The sequence below is a fragment of the Chanos chanos genome, chromosome 5 (genome assembly GCF_902362185.1).
Source record: "Chanos chanos chromosome 5, fChaCha1.1, whole genome shotgun sequence".
NCBI lineage: Eukaryota > Metazoa > Chordata > Actinopteri > Gonorynchiformes > Chanidae > Chanos > Chanos chanos.
The window spans coordinates 36,106,924-36,125,210 of NC_044499.1; the positions used below are offsets into that span (position 1 = coordinate 36,106,924).

Here is an 18,287-nt window from a genome sequence, read left to right on the forward strand (position 1 = left end):
AGTGGAGCACAAGTCTTCCGAAGCAAAAAAATAAAAGTTTTTCTATTGCATATCCATTTACAGACAGGAAAAAAAACATGTACTTCATTTGACAGCAATAAAAATAAGTTAGAAATAAAAAAGCGTAATAATATCTCAGTCTGTTGTCTTTGAGAAAACATGAATTTCATCAAAGAACACAAATCAACGACCTCTGTCAATAATAAGTATATACGAAAACATTTTTCAGAGGACGTTCAACTATAAATTAGAAACACAACTTTATTCAGTGTTTAAACAATATCTTACAAATAAAACTTTATTCAGCATTTATTTTCTGACGCTCTTTGGGCGACTCTTTTTCAGCCCTCTGTTTTTTTTCAGGAGGACGGAGGCTGAGGCATTGGGCTGGATGACCTGTGTCTGTACAGTGACTTCTTTTGGTGAAGCCGTGAGATCTGGGCCAGACGGCGTCCCAGAATCCACCTCACCCTCCACAGAGCAAGTCTCTGAGTCAGCTGACCCAATCACCTAAGACAAACAGGGAGAGGTTAACTAAAGGGCAATTTATCAAACACTACACAATAACACATCACAGAAATATTATCACAACCAAAACGTGAAAATGTTTATAAGTAAACTGCAGTTGTACAAAACTGATCTGACTGCAAATTATAGCTATGCTGAGATGCAAAACATAATCTGTAAATATTATTTGTGGAGGATATACTGGACAGAGACACGGATATTCACCCAGTCAGTATTTAATACCTTTTCTGTGCTGTAATATTTGCTCTTGTTTTGTTTGGTAAAAAGCCTCCATGTAATGTTTATATACCATGAAGAAGCAAAGACGTCAGGCAAAATGAAAGTTCCACATTGTTTAAATGACACTAAAGTTTTTGAATGTTTTGGTTAAGTCATTACTAGCTCTAATCAACAGCTGACAGATAGATGAATCAGAAGGACTAAAGATTTTCCGGTTTAGTATTAACATATAATAACATATAGTATTAACATGTACTGACACATACTGTAGTATTAACATATAATGAGATGCACTATGAACATATAATGACATAGAGTATCAACATATGCCGACATATAATGTAATATTAATACCTCTGATATCAAGACAGCCGGCAGCATGTGACCATAGAGTGTGTGCAGAGAGGAAAGAGGAACAAGAACTATGTCAAAATGTTTGTGTAGTGGCATTAATGAAACTCATTCAAATCTATGTGCACTGATGATTACCAAGTTAGACTGCATTAGATATCCACCCACAACTTTGTGGAAATTTATGAAAATTTTCAAGAAGAGAAATTTTTGTATTAAACCAAGTATTAAACCAATACATGCTTCCAGTCTCGCCACTGACAGACAAGTGAATTTCATCTAGAATGCCACGTAAAAGCTTTGATTTCCATCAATGGCACTGAGTAAAATGTCAAGATAATGCTTCGAAGAACAATAAATAAATAAATAAATATATGGAAAAAAAAAATCCTCGGCACATTGGATATTAGCCCTCTATTTCAAACTGTTTCATCTCTCTTAGTGGCATTCTCTGTTATGGAGGTAAAGAGGTGAAGTGCTGATGGAGAGAAAAGAGAAAAGGCATGCTGAGAGTATGTTGTAGAGAACAATGAGACAGAGAAAATGCCTGCAGAGCGAAAGAATACAGGAATAATCAATTCAACCTGTCCCTCAGTAGCACAAAGGAAGATTTAAAAAAAAATACATGACTTAAAGACTTCATCTGAATGCCTACAGTTACAGCTGAGTGTCTCACCAACCACTGAGTAAAATAAAATAAAACAAAAATAAATCACTGAGTTGCTACTATATCAGATTCAGTGGAAAACCAAACATGTTTTCATAGAATCTCAATGGTGGAGCTAATCTCTGAACTGACTCATATATTACCCAAATGTGCTCTTCATAGAATGGCATTCTTTTAAGTTCCTAAGTTAAATTCCTCTATTCCAATAGGAACAGTAATTGCTCTATCAGAGGCAATGGTTATATTAGAGAAATTCACAAATTAATTTCTTGTTAATCCTCCAATCCACTCATTAATCTCTTGTTTAAACCATGTCATTTTACAGGCCTGTGTGACTGAAGAGGGTAAGTCTGATGTTATTTCATGGTTAAACCTGAGTGGAGACCTATCATGAGGTGCTGTCATTAGAATAGGGAGCATAATGGCATTTTGTGGGGAACAACTCTAAAGGGACTCGAAAATTTCGCGTCGCGTACGATTAAAAAACAGCTTAAGGTAGCGATAGTTCAACACTCTTTGTACTCTTTGATATTGTCACTTAGAGAAAGGGTGGTACAAAAGTGAAAAATGATTTCTCACAGGGACAAAAGCCTGGTTCTCTCTGAGACAAGCGTTGTGTAGTTCAGTCTTCAGGGCTGTGATATGAGTCTGATGGGACAAAATCTCTCTCTCCAGCGATGCCAGCCTCGAACAGGCTAACTGGTATATCTCCATAAAACTTGATACAAGACTCTGACAGAAGAGAGAGATGAGAGGAGAGAATGAGAAAATCTATTGATATCAAATATACGCATGTATATGTACTATGTTCGTGACTATGTGTAGATGCATATGTATATTCACTGAATTCAATTTATAAATGTATATGTGTGTAGTTTGTGTCCACCTGACAGGCAGCCACCTCTGGACCTCCCAAGATCCTCTCTGGGACTGGCATGTCCAGGTGCATTTTGGGTAGCTGGAGGGTGAAATCATCCCATGATGAAGTGGTGCGTGAGAGAACAATGCGATCTTTAACCTGGTGAATCAAGACATACAGAAGGATATTGTCGCTGTGTTAACACAGAAAAAAACGTAGACATTATTTTCAAGAATGTGCTGTAAACCTGACCTGGCAGAATGTGTAAGAATCACTCAGATAGCTTACGGCAGTGGCTCATTAACGTGAAAATGGCAACGCTCATAATTATGGCAATATCATAACCACGTCCTGATTTCTCATCCAAATCGCTCTCATGTTCCAGGGACCAGAGAACTAATGAGAGGCTTTGTGCCAAATCTACATCACCCTGAATTCAGCCAAAACCAGACACTGCTTAAGGGACACGCTGCATGAAAGCCAAACACATTCTCCTCAGGACACGTAACGCAGTTATTTTACACTGTCTTAGCCCCTTTGTTCTTTTTTACATCATTCTGTCCAGTGTACTGTTGTGTGTACACTAGTACACTGTAATATATCACCTGCTAAAATTACAGTAATTTACTGGCAGCAAAATACTGTTTATTTACAGTTTCTGAACTCTATTATAACATTACAATACATTGCAGAGCAACATTTTTTTAATTGACACCTCTCTTTTTCTCCCCAATTTACATGTGGCCCCTCTTCCCAATAGCTGCTGAGCTTGTAGATTATCACATGTAGTCTACACGTAGTCACTGACTCCAGGTCATAATACAATGGATTACTGTAAGTTTTTTTTTTACAGACTGCAGTCCTTACCTCTTTCAAACTGCCCTCTACAGACTTCATATAGCTTGCTAAAGAGTCTTTGCTCCTATGAAAGACATGGCATTTTTGTTAGAAAATGAAAACTTGTTACTTAGCAATTAAAGAGTTTGCATCTGTGCGTATTGCCTCGTGGTTGGCTAATGTGGGGGCATGTTTTACTTTGCGGCCATTCGCAGTGCGTTCTCTGCACTGTTGATGCTCCTCTGGAGTTGTTGTTTCTCTTGCTGAGCCTGAGTCAAGTGTTTCCCTAACGACCGCAAAGACTGCTCCTTTCTCCGCAGCTCCATCTGTGTCTCCGAGAGGCTCTACAACATGACCAGTGTGTGGGAGTCAGGAAAACAGAGTCAGGAGAGAGAGAGAGAGAGAGAGAGAGAGAGGGAGAGAGAGAGAGAGAGAGAGAGAGAGAGGGAGAGAGAGGGAGAGAGAGGGAGAGAGAGGGAGAGAGAATGTCTGTGAAATCATCCATTAATCTGCAGCTATAACTAGTAATACTGTATTAAAAAACAAAGGTGAAACAACACTTCATTTAACAATCATTCATAATTATTTAAATAAGCAGATTCAACAGTGTCTGTGCGCACATGCGTGTGTGTGTGTGTGTGTGTGTGTGTGTGTACCTTGACAGCTTGTGCTAGTGTTTTCTCTTTCTCTTGTTCGTCTCCAGAGCGGAGCTCCATGGTGAGGCCCAGTTTCTGTAGCTGTGTGGCCTGGTCGTGCAGGAGAGCCTGAGCCTGCTGCTCTCTCTGCAGGGCACTGCTCAGCTCTGCCAGCACACCCTCAAACTGCCCCGCAGGAACACACCCCTGACAACACAGACATACCACACTTGGCTGTTTGTCATGCCGTTACGGCTCAATAGACACATGTAGACAGCACCGTCCCCCTTCACACACATACACACACAGCACCCTCATCTACTCATACATATATATACACACACAGACCTCGTCTACTCATACATACACTAGTCCAGGCATTGTGTGGGTACGTACAGTGTGTTTTGGTTCCCTGTGCTCCTTCCTGGACTGTGTAGCAGCGCGTCTGAGGTGTGAAACCTCAAGCCGAAGATTGCGCCTCTCCACCTCTGCTGAGTGTAAACGCTGAGTAAACCCCAGAATGTGCTGCTGCAGTGATGCTACCATACTCTGGACATCACACACACACACACACACACACAAACAGACAGATTACCTGGCTGATGTGTTTTTGGTTTTTTTTTCAATTATGGTGTGAAAGTTTTATTGGAGCACAGTGCAGAAATGGTTATGGTGTGCATTTGTACTGACCTTGCTTGTATAGTTGCTGAGAGGAATTTGCTGATTGGTTCTTAGCCTATGTAAGCCCTGGCCCAGTCGCCGTGCCAATAAGCCCTTCTCACCATAGCGCCCTCGGCAACCCAAGTCCTCCACGGCAACCAGCTTCTCCAGCAGCTTGGCAAAGCTACTCTGTGCTGCCACTAACACAGCTGGAGTACTAGAGCCTGACCTTAGGTCTAACACACATGCGTAGACACACACACACACACACACACACACACACACACACAAATAAAGCAAATCTTTACCTCTAGATATTGTTAATAACTATTATTCAATGATTTAAAGCAGAATATCATTCTGTATGAGGGAGTCAACAATTAAACAATATATAAAGAAAGGAGAATTTGTATATATGTGGTAGTTGACTAGAGTGTGTGTGTGTGTGTGTGGGTGTGTGTTGTTGTGTCTCTCTCACCTGTGTTGTCCAGTTCCTGCTGTATTCCCTGTGTGCAGCTGTGAATGAGCACTGACAGCTCAGAGTTACAGAGCAGCTTCAGTACTCTGCTGTTCACATCTCCCGTCTCCTCCTCTTCCACTCCGTCCCTCTGAGCCCGGAGCTCGGTTAATTTAACACTGCGCACGCTCACTGCAGGCAGCCCCCGGTATCCTGGGCACACCCTAAATAGCACCTCTGACCGCCTGCCCAATGCCCGGAATCGCAACGCAGCTAACACCGCGATTGCGCAACGCCGAAACGCCCAGATGTTGCCTTTCGGACCTTTGACTCTGGAATCGCTGAGCGCCTGCAGTAAGGTGCCAACTTCCCTCTGCAGATCCTCCCCGACACACACACACTCCTGCAGCACGGCCTTCTGCTGGGCTAGCTCACACACTTGACCGTGGAGTGCTCTCACACAGCCGGCCAGCAGGGCACAGGCGGCCAGGAGAGAGGCGTCGTCACGGTGACGGGCACCGAGAAGCTTCTGGAGTCGTGCAACCTCCTGTTCCAGCTCGAAGCGGGCGTGCTCCAAAACGCCCACGCGATCCTCTGCCTGCTCACACTGTCTCCTCCACTCCTGCAGGAGGTCATTTCTCTTTGATGTGCATTGTACATACGTTCATATGCATTAATGGTAGGCCTAGTGTGATTATACTGTAGACCAGGGGTTTTCATCCTTGGGGTTTGTGGCAGCACTGTAGGAGGTTTGTGAGATTGTGATGGAAACGTCAATGTGAAATTAAATTCACTTAGTTCAAATCTCGAGGGGGTACATGAGGAGAATAATTTGGGTTGGGGGGGATTCGTCTGGCAAAAAAATGTTGAGAACCCCTTTGCAGATAAATGCATTTCTCTTTGTGTTTGCTCGCATGTGTCTCCCATGTTCCCAACTTTTTACTGCACACATCAAATGGCAGATAGATATGTCTGCTGTTTGACTATACTGTGATGAGTGTGAGCTTTTTCTCTAGGCCGAGTGTGTGTGTGTGTGTGTGTGTGTGTGTGTGTGTACCTGTGCTTTGTGACGGAGCTGGTTGGTTAGCTCTGTGTGTTGTTTGTCCAGTTCCTCTCTCTGTTTAACACAGTTCTCTTCTCTCTGCTTCAGCTGAATGCTCAAACTCTCAACAGCTCCTTCATGCGCTCGCTGTATGTCTCGCAGCGCAGTCGACTTACTCTCACACACTCCTTCCAAACACGAGATCTTCCAGAGAGAGAGAAGGAGACACAAATAACCCCCCGAAAACATTACAAATCATATGTACTACGATTTAAAGGGTTAAGACATTTATAAACAAGAGACACATCACATATTCAACTCAGGAAACCACATTGCTTTAAATTCTGCTACAGTATATGCTTCCCACACTTCCCCTTTACCTTTTGTTTGGCTGCATTGAGGTCAGAGGTCAGGGCATCCACATGCTCCTGAAGCACAGCACACAGCTCTGTCCAGGAGAAACTGTCCAGCAGGCCCTGTGGTGGAGCCACCAGGACACAGCCGGCCACCAGACGCTGGTATAGACTATGCAGGAAAGTCAACTTGTCCTGGCAAATAAACAAACGCACAGAAATGCCTTGGATTCAGTAAATGTCAAAGTACCAAAATGGCTTGATTCTGACCCACAATACACACACTATTCATATATTAAATGGTATAAGCAGCATATAAACAGCTAAGTATGCATCTTATAAACAGCAGTAATGTTCAGTATTGACACATTGCACAGTTAATGCATATTGCACTGAGCACATGTGTAACTTACTGTGTGTGTGTGTATGTGTTTGTGTACCTGGCAGTTCCTCTCATGTTGCTGATTGAGTGTTTTGATTTGTTTTTCTGCCAGTGTGCAGCGCTCTTTCTCTGTCTCCCACTGCTGAGTAACAGTGCGCACCTCCGTCTGCCATCTGTCTGCAGCAGCTGCCGCATCTGCAACGCTCGCACGCAGACGCATCAGCTCATCACTGCCACACACAGCACGAGCCTCCAACTCCTAGAGAGAGAGAGAGAGAGAGAGAGTGTAATCACTCAACTTTCTCTGAACTCCCTAATGTGTGTACACACTCAAACACAAACCTGGAGGTTTCTCCTCAGTTCACTGATAATGATCTCTTTCTCTCTGTTCTCCTCCTTCACTTCTCCCTGTGTTTTCAGCACTTCCTGCAACTGCACACACAAATAAACAGTTCAGAGATTCAATGTGTGCAGTATAACAGACAGAGAGTTAACATTATGGCAGAGTGAGTGTGTGTATGTATCTCTGTCTGTTTGGCCCAGCGTCCGTGGGAGTGGGTGACTGATGGAGTGTATATATGAGTTACCTGGATGTTCGTTTGGTCAAGGCTGCTGTGGTAGTGGCTCAGTGTTCTCCTAAGAATGTCTATGGTTGCAAACAGGCTCTGTTTTCCATCTTCTGCGAAGCATACAAAACACTATGAACAATATCTCAGAGTAACATTGAAAAGCCTTGTCTCAGTTTGTCAGTCATGGTGAACCGCCTGCTACTTTGTCCAAACATAAGAATTTAAACTCATGTCTCATGCACTTAAAGCAACCTGTGTTCTGGGTTTGTGGCGCCCCTTGGTGGTGGTACTGGGTGACTAGCTGCTCCAGTTCTTTTATACAGTTCCCATATGCCTCCTCCACTGCTGCATGTCTCTGCTGAGCCTACACCACACAAACACACATGTTTACACAACAACAGAGCAGAAAAGGCCAGGAGGATAAAAAGGTGTCTCAGTAGGAGAATGAATATAACAGAGGGAAGTATAGAGGTGAGAACAAAACAGAATGAGAGAGCAGTTGAATCCATACCAGGCTGACTTGCTGATGACTCTCTGCCTGTAACCTCTCCTGTTCTTGGAGTTTGACTGACAGCTCAGCTGACATCACTCTCTCCTTTTCCAGCTGACCAATCAGCTCTGCCTTTGTGTTAAAGTATTCTTTCTCTAATCTTAACACAAATGAAACAACTGTGATCATTTAATGTATTATTTATAACTGCAATTCTATCAGAGTAATTACAACGAGGGGATGAAAAACTAAATAAGTTCAACCACAAAACACAAATATACACACACTACAAGAGCACCCTTACTGAATGAGCTTGTCTTGTGTGTCTTTGGCGTTGTCTCTTTCATGCATGTATGCATTCTCCACGTCTCTGAACTTCTCTTTCATCAGCTCTAAACTGGATAGAGCTTCTGCTTGGCTGCTCTTCTCCACAGACAGGGCTGTCTCTAGGTCCCGAATACGCAGCTACACACACACACACACACACACGCACGCGCATTTGTACAGACACATGAATTAACATGAATACCCTGGGAGCATAACCATAATGGAGCACTCACAGACAGATATTCACATATATGAAAAATCAATAAAATTTTACAAGATAACTATTTGTTAATGCACACATAAACATACAAAGGGTCTACTCAAAGCAGATATTTTCATACTAACACAGTTTCATACTCATGATTTCATATACATACTGTATTTAAATATGAACATTTCAGCTTTGAATGTTTACTACACAAGCTTTGGACTGGCACAGTCACAGTAATAGATGTGTTACTACTTAATGTATATATGATAAAACAAAAACAAAACAGCAACAATAACAACAACAACAAGTTAGGGATGTTGATAAAAACATACTCTTTTATGATTTTTGGTGTATTACTCAAGCATATCCCTGATATTTACCATGACACAAAGACACACACAATAGCACAGTTACAAACAGGGTATTAGAGAACACAGGCACAGATGAAGTGAAAGAGTAGGACTGACCTGGATGATCTCAGAGTTGAATTTAGACTCCAGATGAGCAGCCCTCTCTGACTCCACATTCTCCTCAAGACTCTTCACCCTCTTTAGTGCTGTCTGCACTCACACACAACTTTAACTTACACACACACACAACGTTCTCCACGCAGGGTGGCCTGTGCTTACAAAAATCTCTAATGACTGTATAAAATGCATACAAAATCTTAACTCCCTGCAGCGTTGTCTGTGGTTCATGATTATTATTATTATTATTACTATTATTATTATCACTGTTATTATTAGCAGTAGTAGTAGTGGCTGCAGTATGCATTCATACTGATGAACAGCGAGACACTGTGATTTTATGATAGCAGCACTCTCACCTCCAGCTCCCTCCTCAGTCTCTCCTCTCTTTCTGTGCTGTAGCTGAGTTCAGATGTCTGTCGTCTCAGACTCTCTGCATTTCTCTCTTTCTCCCTCTGCACTCTCTCTATCTTTTCCTTAAGCTCCTGCAGAGTATCATCCTGCTCCTGAGGAAGAGAGGGTTCAGGTGGGGTTGATTAGTGATGAGAGAGAGAACATAATTTCTTTAAAAAAAAAAAATTAAAAGATTGGTTTACACCACATTAAAGAAAACCTAATCTGAACTATCCATAAGAAAGACACTGCTGCAGTTATGTCTCATTAACCTTATCCCTAAACTACCTTCAGTACATCTTTGATGCGGTTCCTCTCTGTCTTCAAATGTGAGCTTTGCGTCGGTGCCACCATATCCTCTATCGCCTTGGGAACAATTGAAATTCCCTATTAGGACGTGGTCACTAGCTCTTTGGCAGGTACACAAACAGACAGACAGACACAGTGTTTAGTACCTGTAGCAGGGCCTCCAGACGGCTCTTCTCTGCAATGAGCTGGTCATTCTCTGCATTGGCACTGAGAAGCATGCGGTCCCTCTCATGCAGCTCTGCCTGGAGGCCCTTCTGGTCTTCCTCACGTGCCTGCTGAGTGATCTCAAGAGCTCTCTCAAGATCGGAGGCCCTCTGGCGCAGCTCCGCGTTGAGGACTATACATACCAACAAACACATGCACATAATCATATTTATAAATAAAAGTCATAAAGACTCATTAATCATTAAAAGCAGCTTTAAATGTCTGTTAAAGAGAAAACAGGACAGAGCCTTACCCTGCAGTTGTTGGTTCTCTTTGTAGAGGTCAGCAATTTTTTTCTTTGCGCTGTTTTCCTGGGCTGCTGCATCTCTCCTCGCCACAGCGACCTCATACTCCAGTCCCTGCCTCTGGGCCTCACCTCGCTCCACCAACGCCCGTAACCTGGCAACCTGAGCCTCATATTCAGTCACCTGCAGTATGGATGGAACAGGAAGGAGGTGAACATTTAAAATGAATTAAATAAACAAACAAAAAAAACCCACATTGGTAAGGTTCTGGTTCAATTTGTGAATTTGTTTGAAGATTACTTGAAACCAAAGAAGCAAAAACAAATTTCAATACTGAGCCATAAAAAGTATTTCTTATATAACTGCAAAGGCAGCAGATACAGACAAAGGTGCCTGTGTGACTGAGAAGGATCTGTGTCTGTCTTGTTATTTGGTGACAGACTGATTTACACAAACAGTGCACAGCCTCCTATAGTATGATTAACAGGACAGCTTTATGTCCCTGTTGGGTGACAGAATGAAAAAGCAGAACATTATATGGATGACAGAGTAGTGTACCTCCTTATTATACTTTGAAGTCAGGTCAAGTTTCTCTTTCTCAATTTGGTTGATTCTCCATCTTAATTCTGAGGAGGCACTGAACTCATCTCCCACCTCCATCTCACCAGCCCTGTTGTTTTTCTGAAGTTGGTTTATCACCTCTTTAAGTCTGTTCAAGAAAAATACAAATTCACAAAAGGGTCCAAAGCTGAACAGATACACAAAATATTCAAAGTACCTATAAGTCACTTGACATTTTCCAGCCGTTACTGTATCATTTTCAGTATATCTCTTGATATGACAATACAGCTAAAGAAACATCAAACGTGATGGCCTTTTGAAGACTATTTTTTTTTTTAATTTTCCATCTCTATGACAGTAGCCACTTCAAACATCAAAAACGTGTGACAAAAAGATGCTCACTGATCTTTACTAGCCCCACAAACCTATCCTAACCTGCTGATCTCCGCCTCTGTGTTTTTCGAAGACTGAGTCGCAGACGCCCTAAATGACGCTCTGGTCTGTCTGCTCTCCTTACACCCCTCTCGGCTTCCGTGTCGCGACTTCTCCAAAGCAGTGGGTGGTTCGGTTGGCATGATGTTAACGAAGCAGTACTATTCTAATTTTTAAAACAGGCGACATGATATGGTAGAAAAACGTCAACAAGAATTAGACTCTCAATCTAAGGTTGTACTTTGCACTCCTCACGGTTGACAAAGCTTCTGAGATTTGCACGCTATGATTTTTCCGGTCGATATTTCGAATCTAGATGCATTGTGAGGTGCTGTATCAGGCGACATGCTGCATGAGCCTGCCAAAGACTAAGCGACTATGACTTCTTAACACAACGACTTAATTTAAGTCCTAATTTAAATATAGTCAGTACACAGCATTCGTTCAATTTACTGTAGTACTTTTGTCTTTGTTTTCATTAGTAAAACTTTTAAGTGCAACAAAATCACTGCTAAATATTTCAGAGTAAAAATATATGGGTTACCTGTACAAACGAGGTTGTTTCCGATCAATGGGATTTGATGCTTAAATCCTTAGTGATCAGTCAACAGGGGAACTCCCTAACATAGCTTGTCTTAATTAACGACTGACTGGCGTTACTAAGCTAACAACGGTTAGCAAACAAAACACCTCAGCTGATATTTACACAGCCATTTAAGAGCCGTTTATACATGAATAGATTATATATTATTTATAAAGCAAACAAACAGAATTGCATTGTGTGTTGCTGTGGTGACACGAGAAAAGTTAAACCAAAAGTAATTTTAAAAATCACGGGATGTTTGAATCTGACGCCATTTTCACTTCCTAGAAACTCGATCTTACGTCACTTCCTGTATTCTATCTATTGGACACAGGTTGTGTGAGCCGTTTAAAGGGGAATATAGCAACCAAGGAGAATCACATCCACAACCTCAAAGCAATTCTGTACCATGTGTTGTCGTGGTGTGATAAATTAGTTATTACAACACCCCACGTCATATGTAGGAAAAGATTTCAAAGGGAAACAAGAATACACTGCTTTGTTTGCACCACAGTATACAAACAGCCTTATGTGGACGCTGGAATATCCAAGCGCAATTGTCCTTTGGAGCTTGTGCCTCCTTTGTTTATGAGAAAATGACTTTCTGGGTTACAAATTATGTAATGTATTTCTCAACGTTGCATATACCAAACGCATGTTAGACAATTGTATTTCGCTCAGAATAGTATACTTCATGCTCTCCGTTACAGTGTTCAAAATCAGCTGACAATTATATGCCATTTCTTGACATTTCTACTTTTCATTTTTTGCCCCCGTTCTTCAGAAGTCGTGGTACGCCCCTGCATTGCATTGAGCGGGAGAAGAGCATACCATCCAATTCGATTAATGGTTGGGACGTGAAACGGCGAGAGCGGGCAGGTAAATTTTCGTGATTTACGAGATTCCTTACGTTAAGAAGAATCATAAGTCAAGTGGGATTTAAAGTTTATTCTTTATCTTACGTTCACAAAGAATCAAACAGACAATTCTGGTGTTCATGCTTGCAGATTATACTACAGTTTCTTGCTGAGTGTTGGTATCTTGCTAGCTAGCTAACAAACCGCTCTGTTACCATGTAAACATGAAGCGGGCTTTACATGAAATCAGCACACTGTTCAGTGCAAATCGCGCGAATGTGTGTCCTTTTGAACGGTGAAACAGTTCTACGCATTTAAGCATTTATAACTGCATTCTTGTTTGTCAGGTTCAGTTATCTTAACCCAATTTAATATAGCCCTTGCTAGGTACTGCACACTCCAGTAACGGTGAACGGACTCGTAAGTCACGTTCATACTTCGTCGTGAACGTGCTGTGCGCTTAGTTTCATTTCAAGTGAAAGTCTTGTTCAAACTTTTGCGTGCAACAGTTTACGTAGTCGTACGGCTTCTTGCCATATAAATTGACTCGCATTCTCTGGTTGTCAAAGTTAGTCAAGATATCATGGCCGGGTTGCCTTTTTGATGCTTCTCTGACAATCCGTTCAAAACGTCCAGGTAATCATGGCATGTTTCATTTCTGTCAGGTTTTCTCGGCCGCAAAGATGAAAGCTGAAGAGCTCTCTCATGACTTTAAACCCGGGGACATAGTGTTTGCCAAGATGAAAGGTTACCCTTTTTGGCCAGCAAGGGTAAGTTATAGCTATAGAACAGTTTTTCCTTTGTTGTTTTCCCCTCTTGTACTGGTATTCATCAATTGAGTTAGCTTTGGTGTTTAGTCAGATTGAAAGTTATCATTTAACAACACGGCTTTTTCAACTACAGATGTCTGCAGGATGTTGTTAGCTCTGTCGGCAAGCCTTCCTATGAACACTGATGTTTCCTTTTTTTCCAACTTAGATTGCTGAAGGGAAAGCCCCCAAAAATAAAATCCCCATCTTTTTTTATGGCACGCACCAGACGTAAGTACAACTACATGATTGTGTCCTAATAGGACACCAAATGGAAATATCTTTCTGTGTTAAAATAATTCTATTTATATGGTCTTTTCATAGCACGGTGCTGCATCTCATTCTCTAAATTTACTTATGCCTTAGGACCACCCTGACCCCCAAAGATATTGTTCCATATTGGGCAAATAAAGACAAACATGGTAAACCAATAAAAAGAGGCGGCTTTATGGAGGCTATGTGGGAGATTGAGAATGACCCAGGTGTTGGGCTGAAAGGTCAGAAGGTATGAATGGTTGTTGGCTTTTTTTTTTTTTTTTTTTTCATTCCATTGTGCAAGTTTTGATATTCTAATCAATAACTGACACCTTTGTGCTGTCTAATTTGAACTTGTTATAAAATGCTGTTCCTCAGTGATACGATTGATCTTCAGATTGTATGTGGATCGTTAGTGTAGAAATAGCCTATGAAAGAGCTCCTGCATGGCACACACAGCAAAATGTACTGTATTACAGTACAGAAGTGTGTTCTGCATCTGGGATGCATACTTTAATTCCCAGCCGTGTCAGGACTATAGCTGCCAGTCCACCAGAACACAGTTTGCTCCTTGGCCAGGTTTCTCCTGTAATGATCAGCAGTGGTAGCTGACAGTCAATTGTAGAGTCGAGTAAACTACAAATGAGTGACTAGCCTCACACATGAGAGAAGAAGTGTATAGTGACCTTACTCACCTTGTCTGAATGTGCTGCCATTTATAAGGGGGAGAGCTGAAAGATTTTAGATAGTTTGTTATTCCAAATTGTGACGAGAAGGTGGGATATTAAAAAAAGACAAAGAAATAGTTTTCAAAGTAGTGACTTAATATTTATTTCTCTCTCTTTGAGTTAATTAAATGTCACATGAATCATCTGAATGAAATTCCTCTTTTCCTCTGTCAGAAAGCAGCTCTAGTTAAAAGGTTATCTGAAGGTCGCCAGAAAAAAGAGAAGGAAACAGACGAAGGCCCGCAGAAGACAGAAAATGAGAATGCAACTCAGAAAGATGTAGCCACAACAGAGGAGCTTGGGACTAATACTGTTACATCTACAAAGAGAGAGCAGCCAGCAAAGACAGTTACACCATCAAAGAGAACTATGCCGGCGAAGCTCGTTACCTCAGCAAAGAAAACATCGACGAAGATAGCTAGCCCCGCTAAGAAAGCTACACCAACAAAAACAGTTACTCCAGGAAAGAAAAATACACCATCAAAAAACCCAGTGAAGAAAGCTGTTTCGTTGAAGTCAACACCATCAAAAGTAAGTTTAAGAATAGTTCATAATTCAGTGTAGTTTTTAGTAAAAATCTGCACCGCACTGTTGTTTTTTATCTCAATTTTTCTCTTGTTTTAAAATTTCTGTTTGCAAAGGCATATACGATATTAACCGCTTTAAGGCATGTCCCGTCTGTTGTTCTCATATAGGCTTCAAAGACATGGCAAAAAGACACACCTAAAAAGCCAGTGAAACCCCTGAGCCTGAAACGGAAACGAGATGATGTGGCCACTACACTCTCAAGCCCACCAGGTAAAGTACAGATCCGTAGCTAATACGTGCAGTTTTTTGAAGCTTTTGACTATAGGTGTTGATTCAGATGCCACTAAAAGTTCAACTTTAGGATGGTTAATTACACTGCGAGTTTACTCCTCATAATTTTCTCAGCTTCCAAGAGGACTCACAGGGAAGAAGAGATGAGCAAGAAAAGGAAGAGAAAGAGGGGAGTGAGTGAGGAGGGAAACCCAAAAGCGCATGAGGTCAATTCTGAGAAAGACGAAAATAAAGAGACCGAAGAGAGGAAGCCAGAGGGGGAGGAGGAGGCGGAGAAAAAGAAGAGAGAGGAGGTACGCCGAGACAAACCCTTAACTCTAAACCTTTTTCGTGATTCAAAACTTGGAGACTTATTTCATTGCTCTTTCAGACGTATGCATTTTGAAGGTAAATCAAGACAATATCTTTACAAATACAATAGGTCTGTTGCAAAATGTGAAATATAAAAAAAGCGTTGCTTACATAATGTAGAGTTAAGACATAATTTGAATGCTTTTGTTGAATAGATTCTTTGCAGGACTCAATGTGGCTCAATTCATGTTAGTTCTACTGTGATTCACCTTTTCAAATGAGCATGGCTGTCAACATCATATTTTTTCTCTCTCTGTGTCTATCTCTCTCTCTCTCTCTCTCAGAGGAATAAAGTGTTAGCAGAGAGAAGACTGAGTGTCTTGAAGTCTCTACAGGGATTGGTCAAATCCACAGGTGCAAAGAAAGCGTCAAAGCTACCAGAGAGAAACACAGTCAAGAGGAGGATTGAAAAAGAGGAGTCCAAAAACGCTCCCAAAGCTCCTGATAAAAGGAAAGGAACCAAGGAGGAGGGCAGAGACTCTTCTTTGAACCTAGGAAGAGATGGGAAGAGAGAAACAGAAGAGCAGGAAGGAACAGAACAATATACAGAGAGGGAGAGAGGACAGGAAGAGGAGTGCATCACACAGTGAGTTTATAAAAAAAAAAAAAGCTAGAAGAGGCACTGTGAATTTTTTTTTCTCTCTTAGAAAAGCAAATTGCTGTGGAGTCGTTTTAAAGTAGCCAGATGACTTGTTGCTTTGAGTTTTAAAGCAGTGTAAACGGCCTCAGGCTATGCCGGAACTCTAAGCCACTTCTCTAAGACTCACAGACACCAACATTAAAACACTTGGTTTCATATTGAGAGTTATGCCTTTAGTAATAATGTTTCAATATGACTTATCCTAGTGTAGTTTATTTTGATGAGTGTGTCCTCCATGGCGGTGTTTCAGGTACGTGGTTTAGTGACAAACTCGGTTAAGTTAACTCAGAGTAAGTAGTAAACCTCCTAATGGAAGAGCCCTATGCCTTTGTTTTGCTAGGAGAATGAAGCCATAGGGCTCTTCTATTAGGAGGATTACTACTTACTCTGAGTTAACTTATCCGGGTTAGTCACTAAACCACATACTTGAAATACCACTCAGGTGTTCTTCTTTGTCATCTTAATGTACGTATACTCAATCTATCCTCTATCTATCCTCTACTACTTTTCTGCTCTTCCAGGCAAACTGTACCATATTTTACATAAAGGGACCCAACAACATTTGGGAGACATGGCACAGTTTTGACAATTATAAAAATACATACACCCCCAAGTAGTTAGATAGCAATATTTCATACTATGGTTATAAATTGTTGTGAATTTTATGAATGAAAAATGTCCTCTGCTTTCTAGAGAGAACGAGAGCAAGAAGACTAATGTGGAGGAAGAGAAAACGGATATAAAAAGAGGTGAGTTTCACTATGTGAACATAAGAGTGAAAGTGAGAAAGCATGTTCATGGCGCTAATTTTTGTGTTTGTGTTTCAGCATCTCTGTCTGTTACAGATTCTCTGCTCTACAGATTACTGGGAGAGATCAGAATCTCAATGACTCTTGAGAAACCTGTAAGGACTCAATGATTTAAAGTGGGGGCAAAAAAAAAAAATATATATATATATATATGTATATTGTCTGTGCACATATGAAGTCAGTGTCATTTCTTGTTGTGGTTATTCTTTCATTATGAATGAAATGTTTGTCCCTCTCTCCAAGGATGTGAGTAAGTGTTTATTGGCACTGGACGAACTGAGTACAGTGTCTGTCTCCTCTCAACACATACAGAACCACAGTGAACTGATTGATACACTCAGAAAGGTATGTACACACACCACAGAGAAACTGTTCACCAACAGAATGCACACACCACAGGGCAACTACCTCTTAGTGCCTGCAGAGAGACACACACGCACACAGACTACAGAGTCATTGCAAACCCACACATACACTATCACGCCACAGAGAAAATCTTTTAGCACTCTCACACACATATGCACTGCACACATACCCATACAATAGAGGAACCATTTACCATTACATGCAAACTCACCCTCATACGGTTGTAAAACCCATAATTGTGTAATAGACTTTCTGTCATAAAGAGTGTTACATGATTTGTGTGTGTGTTTGTGGTGTCTTAACAGATGCGCTGGTTCCGAGGCAGTGAGGCTATCATGTTTAAGGCCTCCATGCTCTACCATCGGTTTAAAAACATCTACCTAATCGGAGACACGGGTGACATCATCAGTCAAGAATACATCCACTCCCTGCAGGAAGAGAGAGAGAAAGAGGAGAGGGTGAGAGTAGAACAAGAGGAAGAAAAAGAAAAGATGGAGAGAAGAGAGGAGACCAAAAGGATGGGGAGAGGAGAGGTGAATGAGGTAATTGGGGAAAATGAAGAGATGGAAAGAAAAGAGGAAGCAATGACATCAGAAGAGCCTCAGCCCGGTAAAGGTGAGTCAGCTCATGTTATTTCTTAGCACACATACACACAATGTTTTGCACATAGATCTTCATCTTCATATTTATACAATTTTGGACTCTGTCTCTGTGTGCTTTTGTGTGCTCAGTGTTGAGTGGGACATCAAACTCTGAGGAGAGTAACCAAGAGAAAGAGTGAACAGCTGGAGGAAACAAAGGAACAAGTGCAACCAAGCTTTTAAGTTTTTAAAAAGAGCCTGTGAGTGTGATGCTGAAGTCTTTCTGGAGAG

At 41.4% G+C, this 18,287-nt stretch overlaps 1 protein-coding gene across 1 annotated transcript; it reads right to left on the reverse strand.

Annotated features, from left to right (window-relative positions):
* Positions 1-309: 309 nt before the first annotated feature.
* Positions 310-11,341, reverse strand: ccdc171 (coiled-coil domain containing 171). Its single transcript, XM_030774936.1, is given in 23 exon segments — positions 310-510; positions 2,345-2,497; positions 2,652-2,783; positions 3,492-3,546; positions 3,660-3,805; positions 4,118-4,303; positions 4,493-4,645; positions 4,787-4,992; positions 5,235-5,835; positions 6,271-6,459; positions 6,636-6,803; positions 7,049-7,249; positions 7,333-7,416; positions 7,578-7,669; positions 7,809-7,923; positions 8,071-8,209; positions 8,354-8,514; positions 9,055-9,147; positions 9,414-9,560; positions 9,903-10,093; positions 10,214-10,388; positions 10,764-10,914; positions 11,202-11,341. Coding segments are annotated over 23 exon segments (3,879 nt in total).
* Between the last annotated feature and the right edge of the window lie 6,946 nt (positions 11,342-18,287).